Raw genomic sequence first — 23,992 nt, forward strand, 5'->3', positions numbered from 1 at the left:
AGATCTCCTCCTGTCCTTCTGAAAACCTCTCTCTCTCTCTCACACACACACACACTAGGAGAGAGAGAGGTTTTGCCTTTTTTTTTTTTTTTAATTTAGTTAAGGTTGTTGTTTTTTTTCCACCTTTGTGTGTTCCTAACTCTACCTGGCAGTCTTTGTCTCCCATAATAATACATAGGCTACTTTTTCTATGGATCAACTGTAATCTGCCTTTCTCAACTGAAAATTCATATGTTGACACAGAATAAAAGCTTTACATGTCATAAGAAATCACAAGCTTTATTATTTTTATTTCTTAGCTGCTTTCTAGTGAGACCCAAGACTCCTATTCAAGATCGAGTCAACCTTTCACAGTTCCTTTCAGACCGTCTGTCACTGGTTCTCTGCCCGCTCCCCGTCCCCTTTTAATTCTCCAACTTTTATCTACATACTTTCATCTTAAAGGAAAACATTTGGTTGCTTCCCCACTTACACTTTAGCAATTTCTTTACATTTTTGTTGTCTTCCACCAGACTATTCTGTCATCCTTACATACGTGTCCATACCCCTACCATCAGCTTTTCTGGGGTTCTTTGTGCTTCACGCACAAATTTGAATTTTGCTTCAAGTTCTCCCGCTACAGGAGTAACCTTTGAAAATGCCTTACAGATACTCCTAATGGAGAATATGGATTAAATTCTCAGACCTAGGAAAAAGAGTTTCATGCTCCACTTATTCCTGCAAAGTATCCACTTTGGAATGGAATTCTGTTTCCTTAAGTGCAAAGAATCGATAAAATGTATGATTATCTGCTTTTTTTAAGCCATACAGAAAAGGCAGAAGATGACAATTTTACACCCACCTTCTAACTTCAACAAGTGAAAAGCGCTGGAGATCCATAGTTACATGCTGCAATTTATTCCTAAAGGTTTGAAGTTTTACAAAAGAGGTACAGACGCTTGCAGGAAAGTATCAAAGGCTCACTGCTTCTCCCGTGCAGCGATCCCTTGAGAGGGCACACGCCTGTGCAGGCAGCTCCTGCCCATCCTCGGCAGCTGCAGAAGGGGGGACACTTTTAAGTGGAAGCAGTATTGCTGGACTAAACTTCACTTTGCTTATCTGTGAGAAGCAAACGGCCCCTTTGGGACTTCTGTCAGCTACAGCCTGCTGTACTGCTGTGAAGCAAATCAATAACCTACAGATTACTCCAATTCTTCCGTGGCAGTTTAGCGTAACTAAATGGATACTTTATTCTGCTTCTGGTAATGGAAAATGCATTCATCCTCATCTCCTTTTCTTGCACTGGTTTCTGTATTCTACAATCTCAACCATTACTTATAAAACTCTGATTACATACGCCAAGACACATCAGGAACCAAAAAAGGAGGTCTACAACTACAACCAGCACTGAAACTGCACCAGCTCCATCAGGCTGAGTAGGCACTTCCCATCCCGAGACTTGTTCACATCTCCAGTTGTCTATAAACTATAGTGAACTCCAAGGTAATAGTTTGTTTTCCAAATGCATTCCTGATCTGAAATTTAAAATGACAAAGTAAACTAAATTGATCAAAAGAAAGTCTACAGCCTCTCCATAAGTTCTAATGCTAAATATTCGGCAAGAGTCACTAGCACCTACTGCAAAACAAAATGTGGTTGTATGATACTCCTTTTCAAGGACTATCACAGAATATTTATAGTGATATTCTTTTCTTGTTAAGGGGAAAATAATTGATATCGAAAAAAGCGAGCACTTCCCTCTGTGCAAAATATGAGTCGTCATTAATTTGTGAGATACTGCCTGCAAATTGAATGATGCCTAATATTTGGGCAAGACCTCCTTGAAGTGGTGACCATCAGGGACCACCATGTGCACTTAAAGAAATACATATAACCTAAAACAGTTATTACACAATATGAGTTGCTGTCACAGTACTCCCAATTAGTATTCACCAGAAAAAAAAAAACAGAAATTTGCAGAAATTTTCTAAAAATCGGTAAAAACGTGCTGCGTTGAGAATTGGTAACAACTATTCTGCAGTCATAATGACAAGTTGTTGCAGTAAACAACTTCAATTTCTCCTACCTTGAAAGCAGAACTTATTTTATAAAATACATCTTCTCCCTATTTGCCTTTGCATGTCTTGCACTGTGTCATGGCAACTAACCCTCCTTTGCAGTAGGAAGTAGCTGTAAGCTGGGAAGTTGCAGTAGCTTCCTTCCCAGCTACACCTTTCCCTGGATAGCTGCCCCAAAGCACTAGGGTGGGTCTGTACATGCTGATCTAGGTTCTGCCACTCTGGATTTCTATGTTTCTTTGAGCACAAACAGGCACTATTACAGATGCCATCATGTTTATAGGAGAAGGAGCTACCTGAGACAAACATCCCACATTCCTCGCCATGACAGCCAAACTTAAATAAGGCAGTGCTGGAGAGGAGAGAGATGACTTTTTGGGGGGATTTTCTTTTTTCTTGTTGTTGATTCCAAAAGCCATGTCTGAGCACTAACTTCTCCTTTTCACTGTGGATACTGAGAGATAGGGAGCACCTCGCTGTGCTACGGGAATGACTTCCACAGTGGTGGGCCAGCTGCTGAGCAGGGTCTCTGATGTTCTCAGAGGACTTGTGGTTGACAGCTCCAATTCACAGGACTTGGACTTTCCAAGCTGGATGTGTGGATTTGAAACCAACCTCATCACAGGCCACGAGATGGACACAGACCCTCTGCTGCCTGTGTGGGTCAGCACGTGGTCTGCTACACTGAGCTGACGGAAGCTCTTCCAGCACCAACACACTCCTTCCTAGCTATAGATCCATTTCACTTACCAAGTCTGTAAAGCAGAAATGCAGAGATCAAGGCAACCAAGATATGTTTTCATTAGCTAGGATGCAGCTCTTGAAACAACTACTGGCAGATACTGCTATTCGGATGCTCGGGTTTCCAAGATCACAAAACTCTTTGACAGTTAGACATGAGAAGGTGAAAACAAGAAGTCAGTTGAGACAGTAAATCCTCAAAGCTGCTTTATTCTGTCCATACAGCCTGTCTCATGCCCTGACATTTATTGATTTTCCAGGCATGGGATCATTTGAATGACCATGCATCTAGCAAGTGACACTGCAAAATGTCGAAGTGGATTCAATCAACATATATTTGGCAACTAAATCTGTTACCATTTTTCTAACATACTGGGTAAATACAATACCTAGTTTATGCAGACACCTCTGCAACTGTGGAGGCCTAGCCCGAGAGGTTCTGAGGCTGCCACTCAGCCTCCAGAAGTTTCTTACCTAGTTTATACTTTCAGGCAGCCCCAGCCTGGCAGCTGAGGCAGCATAATCAATTCTGGCTTGCGAGACAGGTCTCCAAGTCTGACACTGTAAGGTTCAGCCCTCAGACAGAAAACAATACGCGATTGTGAAGCACAGTGAGAACTTTCTAAGCCACTGAAGCATTGTTCTTGTATCAGCAGGACTGAAACTCATCCAGAATCAAACTGATTTAGGACTCACACAGATAAGAAAACATTAATTAAACGCAGGTTGGCCAACATGTTTTTAAACATCATTTAGCATCTAGTGCAGACCAAGTAGGTGATGTTTAAAAATATCTTAGCTGACTGTGGTTAATTCTACTTGGGAGTCTTCGCCTAGAGGTTTGTCTTGACGAGAATGCGAAGGTGCAAGTTGTGACACGCCAGCGCACTGTCTGAAGCTCCAGCACACACAAGGCAGCAAAAGTTTCTAATGTATGCTAGCTGGTCAAGTTGAAGCTTAGGCTTTTAACTTGCTAACACACGTGAAACCTACACCTCACATTTTCTTCATTAGAACTTCACCTCTCGGAATTCAAGCTGGAGGGAGAGAGTGAAGAAATTGCCTCCTCCAGCTGTTCAAATATTCAGGGCTGGCAGACGGACCAAGGGCGCGCATCGGCTTCCAACCCACTGTCAGCCGGCTATTTCTGAAACACCGACCCAGGATGGCTCAACAGGCTGCCTTGACAATAAAGCAGCTGACGAGAACTCTTGGTTTGCTCCACCGTCTCTGCTGTGGGAGCTGAACGGAGAGGTGCGGGGCAGTGACGTCTCCAGTCGCACCAGCTAGTTTCACAAGAGGATGCTCAACCACAGCCTCAGTTAGCACATGTCAGCAGAACGACTTCTCTCATGGAGATTCATCCTTCCTTTTCTACTCAGAATGAGCCCTTTGTCTCCAGCTTCCCATTACCAGTCCCGGGGCTAGCTGTATTTATGGAAGGGAGAGGAATGACACCACCTTATCAACATCCCCAGGCTACCCTGCGAGCACTGTATGAACAGCCCGAGCACCGAAGGACGAAGACCTCCTTCCACCAAATGCTTCCGCAGCCAGGTGAGGAAAGCCGCTGCATGCCGAGCTACCAGCTCAGCCTCGGTGGCCTTGGCACAACTCCACGACGTGTCTTATTCATATAACCCAAGTAATAAAACAGACCGACGCTCCCCCTCCCTCCTCAAGGATAACACAGCTTGGTACCGATGCAGAAATTAGAAGGAAGGGACCATCGCAATTACACGCTGAAGCAGATACTACAAAAGCAAGCAGCTGTGCCATTTCAGCCAGGTGGTCATCTTCAGCTGCAGTCAAGAGGAAAAATAACTCGAGACATTTCCCTTGCAGATACTTCCTGATTACAACCTCATGGCCAAAACACCTCATTTTCCACTGCCTGTATGCGTTTTAATTAATCCTTACGTTCTCAAAATGTATTTTGTCAATTAGAAGCCACGATCAGAAGCTCTGGCTTGGGGGGAGGGGTGTGTGAGATGTTTCAGTAAGACCTTTTAGTGCTGTAATCAGCATAGATATAATTAAATAGTCAAGCCATTCTCAGTCCTCCAATTTCTTTTCCTGAAAAACTACAGTTGCATGCTCTCTCACTCGCTGTTTATTCACCTCTCCAAAAGCAGACACGTGTTGTCTTTCAGAAAAGAGAAACCTTTTCTAGATCAGAATTTTCTTTTTGTCACTTTCATTCCCTAACCACTTTCACCAGCTATTAAACAAAAATCTCAATCAAATTTGCCCGTGACCAATAAAAACTATCTGAGGACAGTGTCGCAGAAGAGAGATGTCATGTGAAACAGTCTAAACAAAAACCAGAAACAAAACAGACCTTGGCATCAGCACACACCTGCAAGATAACCAAGCACTGCTGTCTCTTGGTGCCTTCAGGAGCAATGATTTTCCTCTCAATAACACTGGGCATGATACGCTCTTTGAAACTTGCAGTCGGAGAGCAGTGAGCATCCTCCCTGACCTCTGTGGAAGTGCAGAGCCCTGCCCATGGCTGGCTGGCTTGGGGTGAGCGATGGTCTTGTTCTGCCAGCCACACGCTTGTGCCACCGGCAGCCTGAAGATGAGCAGCACACTTTGCTCTGCCTCCCCCACCAGCTCACGCTGACCAGAAGGCAGCGAGGCAAAACTTTATTCAACAGTGCAGGGCAGATAAGAAGACACTGCTTTAAAAGGTTAAGAGCAGAAATCAAGCCATGGTAAAAAGGTCATGAAGTCAAGGAGACATTTGCTTTCTTTGAGTGGTTCACGTTTCTGAAGTCAAACTGGAAAACTTGCCAAGAATAAAAACCATTTCAATTTGCCTTCCCTGATGAGAGAGCACCTTTTAATTAATCCAGCAGATCTTCCACCGATGCAGTGAATAGAAACTGTGTAGTCAAAACCCTTCAGACTCCTTCAGATAACTTTAAATATTAGAAGGAACTAAAACAGTTTAGAAAAGCATCAAAACATGGCACAGCCTTGCTCTTCTAGTTAAAAATTCACACTGGAAAATGGGTCCTGCTTTCTAAAAACACTGCATTAGCTAGCTATATTTTCCCCTTCTAGCTTTCTATAAATACTTTGAGGTGTGGTTAGAAAACTGTGGCCGAATTCTTCAAGGATTTTTAGTTTCCATATCAAGTTCAGGGCTGTAGCATATTTATGTTAACATTTTCTGGAGAATACACTTCTTTAACTGCTGTGGCAAAACCCTTGGTGGTCTGCTCCTCGCTGACTCTGACCATTGCTGTTTCAATCATTTGCAAATTACTTCCAGATGGGTATCAGTTACACAGAAATGGAGAATTTTTATAACATTTATAAATAGTGCAAGAATCCTACAGACACGTGGTAAGTACACTGTGCAGCAACATGCACGAGCTTGTGAGCAGGGGCACACAGAGCACATAACCCACCAGGCAGATTTGGCTTGCAGACAGCTGGAATGCCTTTCTTTGTACCTCCTAGTAAGACTCACGTACGACAGTACCTCTGCAGCACAAAACCTCAGATTATACCTGCAAATATGATATTTCACCAGGCAGTCGGCTCCCTAAACATGGCCATTTAGTGTCACGTTAGATGTCCTCTTCCAGCCGGCCTCCCACTGCCATTCCAGGAGGCCACCAGTCTCCCATCTGCATCTAGGTCAGAAAACCTAGCACACCTAAGAACAGCACTGGATGAAGGTGTTTAGGCACCCAAATCAACCACCTTTTAGCGATGTGGAAGACACTTTTTAATGGAGCAGCCAGCTTTTACAAATCTGTTATGCTACTTCTTTCATTTTTGTTTGCGATCATTCCTTTTAGGATTTGGAAAACGATCCTCTGAAATCTCTGGAGACTACCAAATTGCATTAAGGAGATGACAAGCTCCATATTAAAGAACTCCTAATGCATTTTTTAATCCCATCCTCTCCACATGTGTACTGTGTAAGACTCAGTTCCCTACATAATACATTTAATTGCCTCCCATTTACATTCAATTAAATTCTGTGATACTATTTTGCAATATTAACTAACTCTTTCAAGGGGCTAATCTCCTGGAGGATTTGACAAACAGCAGGGCTAAAGTCACGCTTTAGAGAGAACCATGCTCTCCCATGGTATAAAGAAAAAGGTGTGTGGGGCTCAGCTCCTGGATGAAGACAGTTACTAGTGTCCACGGCGGTGTGGTACTTACTGCATTCACATTAGTTTGTGGGATTCTCATTTGCTTTAGGCATGTAATTCTTGGGAAAAGGTCTAGATGGAAAAGTTGCTTCCAGCACAGATTTCAACACCACTTTGCTTTAACTCCATCTCTCTTTATTTGGCATGGAGACTCACACCCAGGTTTGTGTGCTGAAAAAGCAAATTTGCTAGCGCCTGGCAGTCAGAACTTGGATCTGTTCAACTGTAAACAAAATCCAGGAAGAAAGTTTGAAAATCATCTTTGAGTGGAGAGGGAAAATTGTGGTTGTACACTGGGAAGTACGACAGTTTGTTCTAGTAACAACCAGGAAAAGTAAAGGCTAGAAGCTTCTTTACCCTGTTCCCATAGAGAAAAGGGAATCAGCAGAATGAAGCCAAAACGTGCCATGTCTGGTACTAGTTATTTCTGATAGGGAGGTAAACTTCCCTGTGTCTACTTTAGGCTGTTATAGTCTCTCTACGAAGACCACGAAATGAAGCGAGGGAACCTGGAGCTGACTTGTGTACAGATGACCATAACCAGATCCTTATGACCATAACCAGATCCTTATGCAACAAGAAGAAACCTTCCCACTGCCAGTGGAGAGGTCCAGAGGCTCTGCAGGCAGGCTTCCAATTGTAAGCAGGCTGCTGCTGCGAAACATTAACAACTCACAAGTCTCACTTCATCGTTTTCAAGTGAGAAAATTTGAAGAGTATGTAGATATAGCGTATTTATCTTCTGCTCTCTTGGTCAACCTTCCTGTCTTCCTACACGTGACAGGTTGTCAATTGGAGAGTTTTTCTTTAAAAACAAAAACAAAAACAAAAACTTTTCTTTCTGGAGATTCTCCTACCTCTGCAGCATAATTCTACTGGCTGGTTTTTCTGAGGGGAGAAGAGACTACGGGTAAAGCAACAGATTGACTCACGTACTCTGATATACATGATTACTTCCCCAAATCTTCCAAAGTAAGAACATCAGCTTCAAACAGGTACCTTTTGTAAGAGGTAACTCAAGCATAAAATAATATCGGGTGTTTTTTTTTTCTTTTGTACTAAGGATCTATGATTGCTTCAAGTATGTCTGAACCTTTGGCAAGTCTAATTTTTACTGTAAAGTTGTTGTTGTTTTCAGAAGTTGATTTAACCCTGAAGTCAGCACGCTAGGAATGATTTAAAGCTTTTGGGTGTTCACATCTAATTCTTAATGCCGGTCTATTTTTTTACAAAATGAAATGCTGAAATTTAAGGGGACAATGAGGTGCATGTAGCAAACGACTCTTGGGCAATAAGCACAATAGATGGTGGCTGAAGGCTCTGCCTTTTCTCTTTACCTCCTGACACGCCCCTGGGTTTATGGAAGTTACACAATATGCACACCCACCAGTTAGGTTTTATTGCTTAATTACTTATAGTGAAAAAATAAAGGCTCCCACAGTCATCTGAAGTTGGGGGTGGAGTTCAGAAAACAGAATTGTTTCTTTCTACTTTTGGTGTGAAATACCGCTAAAGAATTTGGAAAACAAATGGCCTACAAATATAGGCTAACAAAATAAGATACAGCCACACAGTAGCACATATTATAAAGCACATAGGGAGTGCTGGCCAATACAAATTCTGAGCCAAGCAAGTTTCCCCCAGGCCTCTCTTTTTTTTTTTTCCTTTCCTTTTTTTGAATTGGTTACTCATGCCATACCGCAGCCTTTCTCAAATCACGTCAATTGTGCATATGAACCATCTGAAATTCTGGTAAAACTGTTTTCTGCCAGGTTTTCTAGACTATATTGTAAAAGTAAGCAATGCTTAAAGTAATATGCAAGGAAACAGAACCTGTTAAGCATGAAATGAGGAATCTCACACACAGTTCATCTGACATTCATCTACACTTCACAACTGTAATGACCTGAACCAGAGTCTCTTAAAGCACAGTGAAATCAGACATGTAAGTGTATCAGGAATGGTAGCTGCTATATTATCAGGACATAGGAGAGACCAAAATTCTAAGTAGAGACAGAACACCTTATTAGACCCATCAGTGTAGCTGCGGCACAAGGGACAAACACAGAGAAGCTTTCAGAAACACAAGCCTTTCTTCAGGAGCAATTGAGCCATCTCTATCAGTTTCTCAGCACCTTTGTTCCAAGGAGGTGCAGTTATAGCAGATAACTAGAATTAAAAGGTTTCAGGTTTTATCTGTAGTTTTGCTATGGGGTTAATTTATCGGGTTGCCCTCTACAAATGCCTTTCCTTTTTTTGCTTCAGTTTCCTTTTCTTTAACACTTGGAACAATGCTTCCCTACTTCGTAAGGACCCATCTCTTTTTGGAAACTGAACTCTTTCTTCAATAAAAGCACCTTGGGGAAAGAAATCTCTTAACACAGAATTAGTATTTTCAGGCTATATGAAGTCACAAATAGGGACAGCCTCACTTTGTATTTTAAATGTTCTTTGCTATGAGAAATGTTCCTTTGATACTGTGAAAATGCAAAAGAAAAGAAAATTGCAGTGCTTTTTGCTTCTCTACTGCTTACTACTGGAAGTTGTGGGAGTTGTGGTTGACAGCAAGTTGAATATGAGCCAGCAGTGTGCCCTGGCAGCCAGGAGGGCCAACCGTATCCTGGGGTGCATCAAGCACGGCATTGCTAGTCAGTCGAGGGAAGGGACTATCCCGCTCTACTCTGCGCTGGTGCGGCCTCACCTCGAGTACTGTGTGCAGTTCTGGGCACCACAGTATAAAAAAGACGTGAAACTGTTGGAGAGTGTCCAGAGAAGGGCGACGAAGATGGTGAAGGGCCTAGAGGGAAAGACGTATGAGGAGCAGCTGAGGTCACTGGGCCTGTTGAGCCTGGAGAAGAGGAGGCTGAGGGGGGACCTCATCGCGGCCTACAGCTTCCTCATGAGAGGGAGTGGAGGGGCAAGTGCCGATCTATTCTTAGTCACCAGTGATAGGACCCGCAGGAATGGTGTCCAGCTGAGGCAGGAGAGGTTTAGGCTAGACATCAGGAAGAGGTTCTTTACCGAGAGGGTGGTCGCACACTGGAACAGGCTCCCCAGTGAAGTAGTCACTGCACCAAGCCTGTCAGAGTTTAAGAAGCGTTTGGACTGTGCACTTAGTCACATGGTCTGAAATTTTGGGTAGACCTGTGTGGTGCCAGGAGCTGGACTCGACAATCCCTATGGGTCCCTTCCAACTCGGGATATTCAATGATTCCAAGTTCTCAACATTCTCGGGGAAAGGTTGAACCACTGCCCTCTTTTAAAGATAAGGAAACTAAGGCACACAGAAGTTACTTGTCACATAATAGTACTTATGAAAGTAGTAATTCAAAGTCAAAGCCTCCTCCCTGTTTATTGACTCTGAAAACAGACAGCTCTCAAACCCAATCTCATTTAGTGCTGTGTTGTTAAGGGTTTCACCTTTGCAAAGGCATCCCAGTGAAGACTTGGGTTCAGCAAAATACTGGGCACACGAATCAAGCACAAACTAGGGACTAGAGTTCAGAAGTGCAAGTACCACCTAAGCAAAACCTAAAGCTAAAAAGCAAGTGGGACAGGAGGTAAGCGGGAGCTAGAGAGAGAGCTTCTGCCAGAGAAACTAAGAGCAAGTCCTGTACCACGTAACTTCAGTTTCTGAAGCAGGGTCAGGCTGGGCTTGTGAACACTGTCTCTGCAGCCTACAAGGGCAAAGGGAGCAAGCTGCTCAGTAACTGAAACAACATATATTTTATGGAAGTTATGCAACAGATACACTGCAGCTCCATCGAAAACAATGGTAATTACACACCTCTTGTGTTATCTTTGGATAACGCTGTAATTAAGATGTGTCATCACTCTAGTCATGATTAAAATAATTACTGTAAAAAGTCCCTTGTAGGTAGCTTTTACTGTTCCGGTTTCCAAACATGTAGAGGATTTTTAAGGTATAATTGCTTTCTCTGTTCACAGCTCAACTCAATATTATTTCCCCACCCACCTTCCACTTTACACAGCCATCTGATGTTGTAGCAAAACTAACTTGTGTGAAATACTTACAGCTCTTCCAAGTAGGGGAAGTTCTTGAATGCATCCTCTGGTAGCCTTGTGATGTTATTCATGCTCACATCTCTGTGGAAGAAGAAACACAGATTTGTCAATAAACAGTAAGGGATTTTTCCACTCTAGAAAAAGGAGGAGAAAAAAGTAAGCCTAACCAGACAGTAGGAGAAAAAAAAAATCTATCATCAAACAGTAATATCTGTTTCTAGAAATTTGCATGCTAAACTTTCAAAGCACAGCAATTTGAGACTCTGGTCGCAGCAAAGGCCTATGTAATGCAATGTTGATAAAAATGTTTTCTGACAACTATAAGCAAAACAATGACTGTAAACTGCACGGTACACATGTATAGAACAGTCTCTATGGTACTGTTATCCCCAGCACTAGTTTTTCCCAACTTGCACGTGTATACAATTTGAACACACAATTAAGGCTGCTCGAAAACCACAGCATATGAAAAAATTACAGAAAAAAAAAAAGCTTGTGACCACCCACCATGCAAATTTTCACCCCACAATGTCTTTAAAAAAAACCACCACCAACAAAAAATATATATTGGGACTTAATAAAGAGCTTCTGGCAAACAGCTTCTGGAGCAACTGACAAGAAGAGCAGAAACATGTCCCAGCTCTACCACAGTCTTTTTTTTTTTTTTTTTTTTTTACAAAACCTATAGACGTCCTCAAGGTAATAGTTTTAAGCAGATTTCATTTTCAGTCCATGAGCAGAGACAGGCCAGCAGCAAGTGCTTACATGATAGGTATGCAGACTTGTTCAGCTTTTTTCTTTCCACATAAGCAGTAAGTGGCAAACTTGGTGCCATCACCTCAGTTCACATCTACGTAAGCACCACGGATAATCTCGTCCTAAAGCAAGCCATTACTCAATATAAGTAACAGTAGCACAAAACCAATTCAGTTTGATAATTAAACTAATAACTGCCTAACAATTCATGACATAACCCAAGTTCTTACTTTCTACTTTATTACTTTCTTTTTTTTTAATGTAGTTTAAAGACAGATCCAGTGATGCTCATTAGCACAGCCTTCCCAACCTCCTTCTGTTTGCTGTTCTCCAAACGAACACTATTGTTGTCCTCTAGCATCTGTGTCACCTCCCCATGCATTTTGGGTAAAAAGCAACCAAACCAAACCAAACAACCCCTTCCTTCTCACCCATATTCAGCAAGTACCCTGAAGCTCTCGCATGAAGAGCCACAGGCCTAAGGACTGCATGCGAGCCAGCAGACTGATTGTCACCTCAAAGGCTCAGCCTCACAATTAAGTGCCAGCCCTAAACTACCACAAGGTATGGATGTTCCTAGCCTGGCCATAGCCTCCACCGTGTTTCAAACATCTGCTTCTTCTAGTGAGGCAGAGGAAGATCAGTTTAGACTCTCCCTGCTGCGCACTAACTGCACAGATCCATGAAGAACCATTTTGTATCAGCAAAAAAAAAAAGTCACGAAACTGAACAGGCTCATCATTAGGATACACTCTTCCATGGTTCCCACCCAGGAGAGGACTCGGTGCTGGACAGGGCAGAATTGGCTTGAAAGGAGAGCAAGGAACGTGCAAAGGGCTTGGTGCTGCTTCTAAGGAAATGGTATCTCAGGGTATCTGTGCCTCCTTTCGTGCTGTGACGAACCAAAAGCCATGTCAGTACCATATAATCTACAATCAAAGTCGTTGCAGTAGCTAATTAAACCGCCTTTTGAGAAGAATGCCCACATTATTCCTCCAATTGCCAGACCATAATGTCTAACCTAGCTCATTAAAAAAGTTTCTGTATTTATACTGACAACAGAATGTACCATACAAAGAAAAAAAAAGCACAGTTACTGGGAAAAATATTTTTTCTCTACAGCAATTGACAAAGTCAACTGATGCCAGTGAATTTATTGAAATCGGTAAATAATTGGCATCTATCTGGTATGCTGCTCCCTGCTCTCCCTCTGGAGCAGCACTGAGCCCTCCTGCCGCTGGCACTAACATTACCCTGCTACATGAAATCTGGATGCAGTTATTTCCTTAAACTAGCTGTTCATTACGTAGACCAAATCTTCATTTACACATACACCAATGTAAGCCAAGAGACTTACTCCTCAGCAGCTGGTAAACTGATGTAAACCAGTATCAATGGAGATCAAAATAAGGTTTAGCACACTGAAAATAAGTCCAGTTGTGAGAGATGACCAAAATAAAATTCACTGCAGCACAATAGAGGCGCCTTCACTCCGCTCCAGGAGGAGCTGAATCAGAGATGATTTATTTCTGAGTTCTGCCGTCTGCCTGTTTTAAAAGGCGCTTTGTATCTCACCAGCAGCTTGGGTACCGCAAGATGCTGCAGTTGCTGTGGGGGGACATTTTTCTTCTTGTGCAGAAAAGCAAATAAAAGTATCAGATGCATGAATCGTCAGCTGTCTGCTCCACAGGAGACTGCAACATTCATTCTCTCTGCCCCCCTGCCCTGACACACACGTACATTTTTCAAATTGTCACCAACACACGCGTTTCTCACAACCAGGCTAGTCCTTTCCCTTCCAGACGACCACACAAGCCTTTCCACTATCCATTTGGAAGCATTTATGAGTAGGGCAAGAGCCTGAGAAGAGAGTAGACCCCCTAAGTGAATCATAAGAAATAGTAAGGTGTGCATGGAAAGCACAACTCTCTTTTTTCCTGGAAAGCCTCTCAGAAGCCCGTACAGGTGGTATAAAATCCTTATTGTCGTATACTGTATGAAACGGTGGCAGTGAAAACAGGGCAGCAGGACACATCCTCAGAAAGCACTTCCCAAACAAATCAATATCACCTCGTCAAGGATTTTGCGTGCAACCGCATTTGTTGCTCTTCAGGACACACATACGTTATCCCGCCCATCTGAAAGCAGTAGCCTTGAAGTTTCTAGAGCCAGAAATGCCTGATCCTCAGAAACTTCACATGAAATTGTCCACGGAGTCAGTGGAAATCATGTACACATCTCGCATGGCTGACATCCAAACTCGACATAATTTCAGCTTTCTCTGGGATCTGAAATTAGCAAAGAATGTTTTGCCTGTAGCTCTGAGCGTTAGCATCTATAATTTTAATATGGGGAGTAGACTCTTTGGATGTAAGCACTAATCAGAACACCTTAAAAGTGAAGATTTGAGAAGCATCAACGCTATCCATGAGCTCTACTGAAATAGACACCCTCTATTTTCTTTCTGTACCTGGGGAGAGTGTGTCCTGATGCTTTGCCACAAAGCTGGAAGAGCAGCAAGCAGGGTCAGGTGCAGCACACTTCAGCAGGAGCATGCCAAAGCATCCCTTCTGGGACTCACATCTGCATGTGACAGCAAGGCAACACAAGGCAACACTTAAAGAATGTGGCCACCATTATGAAAAAAACCTTGCCCTACATTTTCCTGGTACGCTCAAGTTCAGACTAAATATCTGAAAGGCTTAAATGACTTGTTCTCAGCGAGCCAAGCGCCCCGTCCCGCAGGCACGGCGCGGGGCAGAGCTGTGCCTTTCAGCAGTTAGCCATTAACTCGGCTTATCTGCGCCGGGGAGCTGCAGCGCACCGCGGCTCCCTCACCGCCTCAAAGCGAGACAGGCTGGGGCGTGAGCAGGCAAGGAGCTGGCACCGAAACCGCGGGGATGAGCAGCCCAAGGTGGCAACCGCTTCAGCGAGAGTAAGCCGCATCGAGGGGATAAGGTGAATCACGGCCCTATCGCCGCCGTGAGTTTCGCCACTTGAGGCAGAGGAGCCGTGGCAGCAGCATGGAGGCAGCGCGGTGCTTGCTCTGGCAACAGTGCTGCTGCCTGGGCCGGACGCCCACAGGGTCACCGAGGCTCACGTGCCCGGACCGAGGAGCCGCAGCAGTGGCCGCCCACCCCAGTAACACACGGGTTTCATCCTTCTTCCAGGAATGCACCAAGGAAGAAAGCAAACAAACTAACAAGTCAAACAGGTAGCTCGCAGAAACTGCTGGAAATGTTATCTCACTCTCCCGGGTACGGCAGTCTAACTTTTCCTGGCCAAAGGTGAAAGAAAGCCAAGCAGCAGCACCCCAGCGGCTACTCGCTGTCCTCGGCCTGCAGCCCACTCCAGCAGGCCCCCCCGGCTTGTTCTGGTTGCTGCTCGATCGATCGCTGGGCGAACTCCCCCAGGCTCCGAGATGAGCAGGAACACCACACCTGAGCGTGGCGGTTAGCTGGAAGCACTCGCATCCCACCCAATCCCCCAACAGCTCCCGTTCCTCTCAGGACCCAGCGCTCCCAGCTTGCTGCGGCCTGCCAGCCCCACAGCAGCCCTCACGCATCCTGTGCCTCTCCTGAGTCCCTTAACCACCCTCCCCCCAGTCTGGCCACCTCTGCTGCACCGAACTCTGCACCACTTCTTGTATCTTGAACGGCACCTAACTAATTCTCTCGCATTAAAAATAAAAACACTGCATTTATCTATCTTAGAGCGTGGCTTAAGTCAAGGCTTTCATCGGTGAGATCACGCGAAGAAGAATTAGATAAAAATGCACACCCAGCATTTTCAGTCTCAGGCAGGGCACAGAGAGCCTTCTCTCTTACTTTAAATTACTGCCTGTACCGTGAAATAGCCCGACCCTTGTGAGATGACTTGTCCTAAATGTCCCCCTTGCTGACAGCTACAGGGGGATTCTGTCTAGCCAGGATGGCTGAGTGAAGGTGACCGAACAGAGGAGGGGGAACAACAAATAATTCCTGCATGGCAAGAAAAGCTGTAACAAAGAGGGAACGCAACATGGGAAAGCAAAGGCTTCCAGCAGAGTACTACAGAAAGGACACACAAAAGCGATCAAAAAATTGGCCCAAGACAGAGGCAGGGAATGAAAGCTAAAGAGCCACAGTAATTAATGGGCAGAGAAAAAGAAAACAACGCCAGTCTGTCTGAACTGAGGGCCATCTACCTGCAACAACTTTTCTTTATTTCTTTTTTTTCTGGCTAAATGTACCATTCTTCACTGCATCTTCCCAGCTGAAAGGTGTTCCTATGTTAGACAGAGCAACGTTCCTCCCCCCGAGCCCTGGTGTGCAGGTATGTCTCCTCAAACTCCCAGGAGATGCTGGTGTTGGTTCCTACCCTGCACCGTAGGCTCGGCTATCACCCCTTGAGCCTGCACACACTCCTTCCCACCACGCTTGTGCGCTGCATCTGAGCACATGCTGATGGCCTGAAACACTCTGCTTGGTTAGAAAAATAAAAAGACCTTAAGCCTGAAAAGACATGCAAGAGCTAGCTACAGAAAATCTCGGTCAAAGCCAGTCAAGACGGGTTGCTTAAAAAATAAAGTTAAAATACTCCTGCGCTCCCCCTACACTTCATTAACAGCCAACTTTTTGTCCCTCCACCTCACCTCTATCTTTTGTGAAGCTAAGAAGGGACAGGCGAGAGGGAAGCAGAGAGAGAGGAGTGTTTGTTGAAGGAAAGATCATGTTTCAACAAGGCACCTTTAAAATCCTATAAAATACTCCCTCTGAGCAAGCTTAACCTGTTTGCTGATAGATAATAGCATGTAATACTGTAGGCTCCATTCAGTCTTTTCCAAGGTCTGGGCCCTCTGCCACTGAACAATTTAATTATAACACTTACAAAATGATTTAGGCAGAGTTATCTATATTTGAATAAAGCCCTCCCACCTACTTGTACAAAAACAATTAGGTAAAAGGTCTTCGTCTTATGTAAAATTCCCCAGGTAGTAACCCTGACCCAGTTTAGTAGTACTAGGCAAAGCCGGAGCTGTTAATATTTCTTAAAAGCCCATTAAATAAACCAGATTATTGAAAATGTAAGTCAACGTGATGCTGGGAAACACTCGACAACAAGGAGCTGTCCGTTATGACTGGGACATTAATACCTGGGTAATGGTCCAGTTATGTTAACTTAGGTGAAGATCACCAACACAAAGCAACAATTTTTTTCTGTACCCTCTGCTCCCTCCTATTTTTTTGGCAATCAGACACAGAATTGTTCATATACTGGTATACTAAGAAAAATACATAGCTGTACAGCAGTGGTCATTGCTTTGAATAGAGTCCAGGCTAAACCCACATTAGCTAACAGAACTGCTAAAAATGGCACTGCCTTTCTGAGGACATAAGTCAGTGCAAGTCCGAAGGATACTTCAGGTTTTGTTACTGCTAGTCATTTACATCCTACACAGAACGGCAATTAAATAATAGCAAAATGCAAAAATAATACAAAGAAAAATCCACTCCTGCCTACTAAAGGTTTCACAGGAGCTCTGTGCACACTTCATCCTGGGTTCCTTCCTCTCCACTGCTGTGCCAGCATCGGTGCTTGTTCAACCCACGGTGAACGGGCTCAGAAAGCTGCACAGAGAGGCACAGGAGCTGGAGCGGAGGGTGAGCAGGGAGGGAGATTGGCAGGAACTTGACCTTCGGCTGCTCTAAGCTGCACTGTGGTGCTACGGTCCTGAAAAAGCACATGCAGCGTTGAATGCCTTGCAGGAACATGCTCACAGGATGAAAACCAATGTCATTTTCAACCACATCACATACCAGCAGACAGTCTCAGGGGAGACCGAGAGCTCAACTCCATCCCCATTTCAGAACTGTTTTCCCCCTTAGCCAGCTCCTTCAGGATGGAAATAAAAACTCTCAAGGAACAGAGCAAATGAGCTTGCATTAACACTGTCCCGCGTCTTAGTCGTATTTGGTATGTAATGAAAGTGCAGAAAACCTCAAGAATCAGCAAGGAAATTCTGATTAAATTCATTCAATTAAAAAGAAAAAACTAGGGGTTTTTGTTTGTTTTACTGCATCTTCCTGATAACAAGAAGCAAACAATTATCTCCCAGAACCATCACTTCACAACTACTACTTTGAACAGTAATTGCCTGGACTGTGAATCCAATTAATGCAGCTACATCTCAAGGGTATATTACATGCAGACATGCCAAGCCCATCAGCTAAAAATCACGAACATGATGAAAACAAGTATCAGGCAAAGGAAAGATGACGCTTACAGAGAAGCCTACGCTTGAAAAGTGAGCTTGCAACAGTGCCTGAATTTCAAAAATGATAAAGTAATAGGCCGACTAATTAATTTCTTACCTTTTACATACTACGTACTTTCACTACTGCAAGGTTTGGCTACCTCAGCCTATACTATTATTTAACGTTTATAAAGTAATAGCATACTGATGCCCCAATACGTTTGACTGGCATTGCATTTACAATTTAAGTTCTCCGTGTTCTGTCAAGGTCTGCACAAGCACCAGCAGGAGGCAAGGGCACCCTTGGCTGCTCCAGCGTTAGCTGTCCCATATCCCCAAGTCCCCACCACCGTGCCCCAGCACATTTTTCTCCTCGCAGACTTAATTTACTATTCCTTTTCACACTGACAAGTTTATTAATGATAAAATGAAGCAGAAGATTTGAAACCATTTTTGCATTATTACAGATGTTTCTGCTCGTGATTCCATCCCTCCTCATTAATTTTAAATATGGTCCCACTGCCTCTGAAACGATCAGAGACCTCCAGCACTTAAAAAGTGCAGAAACCTTTCTTTATGCACAGCCCATTTTGCATTCACAATAAGCACATCAGTCATGCCACTTATGTGTATGTTTCCTTTTCCACTTCTTCTAAGGTACTGTTCTTGTAAGAAAGGAAATATCCAAATACTCAAAGCCTTAGTCAACTTCTGCTGCGATTGGCTCAACAAGCCACAGGTATTAATGCACTGCTGCCCTCCCACCCAGCAAATGCCCTGGTCGTCTCCCAAGTACCCACGCTATCTCCCTAATGAGCACAACGCCTTATCACCATTGTTTGTACTGCAACAAGAAGCTAAGAGCCCCGGCTCAACGTGTCAGTGTGACTGGCACTGGACAAATACTCAGCTGGAGACACTCCTCGCCTGGAAGGGTTTGCTGCCTAAGTGGACAAGACAAACAGCACGGGACGACGGAAGCCAGGAGCACCGGGGCGAAGCAACTTGTCAAAGCCAGGAGGAGCCTGGATGCCCCTCCAGCTCCCACGACGCCCTTCTCATCCACTGCACCCAGCTACTGCCTACAATGGCCTTTTCAAAACACCTGCAGAAGTAAAGATATCCAAATGATAAAACAAAAAGAGAGCAGACATAGAGACTAAATTCCTTTCCTTCTATTTCTTTTTGAAGCAAGGAACCAGGATGGGAGGGTGCTCTGACGGTTTCTCGTTTGCTAGATGTGTAGGTTCTGTCCATTTCGTAGAGATGGAAATTAACGACACGTTCAGCTATTTGGGCAGGATTTCCATCCACTTCTCTGTGGATCTAACTGGAACATTTGTGTGACACTCACTTGTGGATGAAGCACTTAACATGTTTTTTCAGGGAGCAATCACCCTTCAAAACAGCCACAAATCCTGGCTACCAGAGGCGCCTTAGACATTGAGAAGCTTTAATAAACTGGGTACACAGAGCTCTTTTCAGTGAAAATACCAAAAACGCATACACATTCTGTTGATGCCAGTGAGCCTTGAGCATTTTGCTGAAGCAGGACCTACAACATTTTCACTGACAGCCACAGAAAGGCTAAAAAATGCCAGACAGGTCTGTTCCTGCAACAGAAGCAACGTCCCTCTCTTCCCCCACCATATTTGTAAGTTATTTCTCCTTCCTTCTCCTTCCCATGTCACATCAACCTGTTTTTTTCCTCCAACATGATGTCTTAGCTTTCTTTCAGACACAGTAACTAGCTCTAATGTACCCTATTCATGTGCCAATCAAGCCATCATCAAGATCCTGGAGAGAACAATACTTGTATGCAAAGACCTATTTTGGACTGGTATTTGAGTCACTGCAGGCCAGCCATTAAGCAATCGCACGTACCGTTAATGGTCTTTGTTGACACATGGTGGGGAATTAACCACGAAAAAATTCCACTGCATTATTAGGAAAGGGATGGTGGCCTGGAATAGAAATATAGCACGAGTTCCTACGTCCCTCCATTCACTTAAGAAGAGCCACACGTTTGGTGCAGATTACGGGCTGGTGGGTACGAGCATTTCCCTCACATAAGTGGCGGTTATTTACAGCAGGGAGTAAAATGATGCGTTCCTCAGGTGTCTGTAACCATTTACGCTCTGACTTGGGGACCGAGCAGGGAGGCTTCAGCTGTGCAGGGCGAGCAGCCCGCGACGCTCCTCGTACACCCACCGGGACCCGTCACAAAGCAGGAACAACTGGTCCGTGCTGACTGTGGAGAAGTCCGTGGATGGATGGAAGAGAGCGGGACCTGGGGTCATGCGTGTTGTGTCCCAGGTCAGTGTGGGATCTGGCACGTCCTGCTGCCACCCCACTCCTAGCAGAGGGGCTCTCAGCACGGTTTTACCACAGCTACTCTCTGACTTCACTGTTTTTAAAAAACTCTGTATAAAAAGTACCACTGCTATCCAGGGCTCCGAGACCACCCGTGGTTCAGAATGCCAGGCAGATAATCCCCTCACGCTGAGGGTCGTGCTGTGCCGGGCAGCACAGGGATTTCGGGAGAACCATGCAGCATCTAGTGCCTGTGAGGACCGACATCTTCCCAAGCACTGCCGCCAAGTACCTTCGCCAGGCAGGCTCCCTGCATCCCGCCACCACCCAGGCTGTTCGCGAGGGGGGTCAAATCTAAGCCATGTAATTGTTTGATGCCTGCTGTGCATCTTCTGTGCTTTATCCACTTCGTTTCCTTCTGGCTAGGGTCCTGCCTCCAGCCACCACAGCTCAGTCTAAGCACGGAGCTAAGAGAAGTTGTAAACCTGACGACAGAATTTTGGGGTACAAACATTCAAAATGCTATTCTCGTGCTACCAATATTTTCATATTTTACTAAGGTATCTTCTAGATATAAGGAACTATGAGGAATATTTTAATGCCTTCATCTCAGTTAACAATAATGCCATCAAACTGGCTGGATTAACAACTCTCCACACATCAGGGGCTGGCACCTGGGATCCCCTTAGCTCAGACACATGTCCAAACCATTCACAACAACCAGCGTTTGCTGGCAAGACTTGAGATTATTTGTAAAAGCCCGTAAAGCCAACTGGAAGGCATTGTTAATCCACAGGTCTCCACACACAAATGCGACACCAGTCTTGTCACAAGGGGAAAGAGAACGGCAACAGGTTACAGGCTTAAGGCTTCAATACACATTCCACCAAAAGAAAACATGACACATAGCAGCTACATCTCCAGTGAAATGAACACCAAATTCCCTAAAGGAGTTTGACAGAAAGATATTTGTCATGTTTTAAATAAATTAAGTTTAACACTATGTTTGCAACCACCTTCAAACAGGACAGTACAGGCAGTAGGGACAATTGTCCTTGCCATCTCTCAGTCACATCATACCATCAGCCAGCAAGGTGACCACACAACAACTCTAGAACTTGGTATTTTCATCAATGAGTTACATTAGTCCCAGGTTAGAGACATATTGGAGTTTTCACTTAAAGCACATATTGCTAACCCAGACACTTCAAATGTGAAAAAGTCAATGTTTTGCACACTATTGTGGAGCAAATTTCTAAGTATTTTTTCGTTACCAAAAGCTTCTGTGAACAACCAGTGCTGAAATATTAAGAACATCTCCAAACTATGCATCTAACCGGCTTAGTAAAGTCTTTTTTTTTTTCCCCTTCCCACCTCCACTCTCAGGTCCCTATTTCACAGCCATAAACACGTCCAGTGAATGTTTCATTCCATCTTACAGTTCCAAGGGCAATTCCATAAAATTTAAACCGCCCAACAGGAGCGTACGGAGCCACGTTCACCCTTTGGACTCCAAGGACACCACGTCTCGCTCCACCTAGCAACAGTGCACTTACTACAACAAACACTTCCAGCTGAACGCTCCTCTGAGAGCATGGCAGCCTCCCGAGCTAAAGGCAGGCATCCATGGAGGTTCAGCACCTTACCCCCACCCGGACTCACGCCGTGGGGCTGGGCAGGTTGCTTCCCCTCTCTCCAAGCCCCTGCTACCCTACTCAAAGAAGAAAAATCTTTTCTGCATCTCAGAAGCAGGGGGGGGGATAAAACTACTGATGTTTTTGAGCTGTCAAGACAGAGCCCGGCACTTAAATCTGTTTACACCAATAGAAAAGCAGTACTATTGTTATACGCTTATATTCCTATAAAAGTCTTCTGTTGCATTTTCACTTGGTATTTTTGTTCTGTAAAAAAAAAAAAAAAAAAGAGAGAGAGAGAGAACACAAACAGCTACAAATCCAATTTCATAAAAAAGCCAACTTGAGTAACTCTGAGTATTTTGAATTTTATTCATTTTCTTCTGGTTTATTTTGGTCTGCTAGTCTGTCCCACCCAATGTTTAGAAAGCAACCTGAGCCTCAAAAGTCTGGGTAAGCCCTACATTTTTAGAAGATTAAAGCAAAAAAGCAAAACAAAATTAGTGTATGAACACGGTCACTGATAGGATTAAGCAAGAACACAAAATATAAACATTCCAATCAGGCCAAACCTGTACATAACGGTGCCAACATTTACCATTTTTTCACTTGCATATAACACATAACTTGGATGTAACTAAAAATTATTTCTGGCAAAAAAAGCCTTTTCTGCACTACAGCACTATAATTATCTATATACTGTGGGAAAACGAAAAGCACACAGTACCGCTTTCTAGTGTCAAAATAGATTTCATGGCAGCACCTGGAATTGCCTTTATAGCACTAAATGTGCTCTTACATAGCAATTTGCAAGGCATCTTAAACTAGCTGATGAAGCATGAGCTAGCCAGTTTTGATAAGATGTAAAACTTAGGTTTGGGTAATTCTTAGTCATCAGTTACCACACTTTAACAGACAAGTTAATTTTCAGTTTAAGGAAAAAGCTTCCTATCCCTTTTGAGCTATACTGGTTTCAGCCACATTCCTCTTTTGCATTTGAGATGTATTGCCTAGTCCCTAATACACATGAAAATGCAGGCTGAACATCCACTCTTACCTTCCAATGAACCTTAGATACTAATCAAAATGAAAACTGCACAAAGCGCCTGCCAGGACACTCTTAGGAACAAGTTACAGGTTCAGCTTCTACTTCGTCATTACTTTAGTAACCAAGGGTCGTCAAACAAGTATTTCAATTCAGCTTTATTTTTTCTTGTATAATGAAAGTGTCAAGAATTATCTCATTCCTATCAGACTAAACACAGAACTCACATTTCAAGAAATAAAACCTCAGGTATGCTTTGCCTTCTTTTGAAAAGCATAACTCGTCGGTGGTGAAAGCTGTGTAGCTTTTAAACTATTTTTTTTCCTCCCCCAAACTCCATTTGAATATGACATGCACCAAAGTCCAGGACCTACAGTGACAGCAGTACTCGTGTCCGTGTACTTTGTATACATAATGGTGGGTTCCCTCCCATAAAGCCTGCAATAAAAAATTAGCTAGCGTTACAAACACTTGGAAAAAACGGCAAGTCATTAGTGCTTTCCAAACTTGGCCACAAACTGTTCTTCTTTTCCAAATGACAGGCAGACTAGTTCTACTTCTCGTGCAAGTAAGGCCTGGACTTCAAGAGCACAGCCTGGGGGCGGTCAGCACCAGCACTTGCCCCCCAGCGGGCGGCCCACACCTGGGGACCTTCAGCCCCCACCTGGGGACCTCCGTTTGCTGGCACCTCAGGCTAAGAAAAAAGCTGCTTCACAGGATATGTGCTGCTCCCTCGCCCCCTTGGAAGGGTTAGCCAGGCCTCCAGGCTGGTCACCCTTGTTACTGCCAGCGCATCTGTGCATTCAGCCATTGCTGCCAAGGCTGCACAAACGACTTCAGGGCACTGCTCACATACACATCTTGTGTGTTTTCAGGAACTTGGCAGAGTTCGGGCTCTACGCTGACGCCAGCCAGCAGATGACAAATGGCCGGCGAGCTGCATCCTCAGACAGGCCAGAGGCCTGAGAGGAGGCTGCCTGCGCCCTGCCAAGGGGACACGGCTG

The 23,992-nt window shown here is 44.2% G+C and overlaps 1 protein-coding gene across 2 annotated transcripts in view; it reads right to left on the minus strand.

Moving 5' to 3' along the window:
• Positions 1-23,992, minus strand: part of LGR4 (leucine rich repeat containing G protein-coupled receptor 4) — a 74,812-nt gene that overhangs the window by 32,980 nt on the left and 17,840 nt on the right. For both annotated transcript variants that reach the window (XM_040557392.1, XM_040557391.1), the window contains exon 2: positions 11,015-11,086. In XM_040557392.1, the coding sequence (XP_040413326.1) occupies positions 11,015-11,086 (72 nt within the window). The remainder of the gene's footprint in view (positions 1-11,014; positions 11,087-23,992) is intronic.

Source organism: Cygnus olor, chromosome 5 (assembly GCF_009769625.2).
Source record: "Cygnus olor isolate bCygOlo1 chromosome 5, bCygOlo1.pri.v2, whole genome shotgun sequence".
In the NCBI taxonomy this organism is placed as follows: domain Eukaryota; kingdom Metazoa; phylum Chordata; class Aves; order Anseriformes; family Anatidae; genus Cygnus; species Cygnus olor.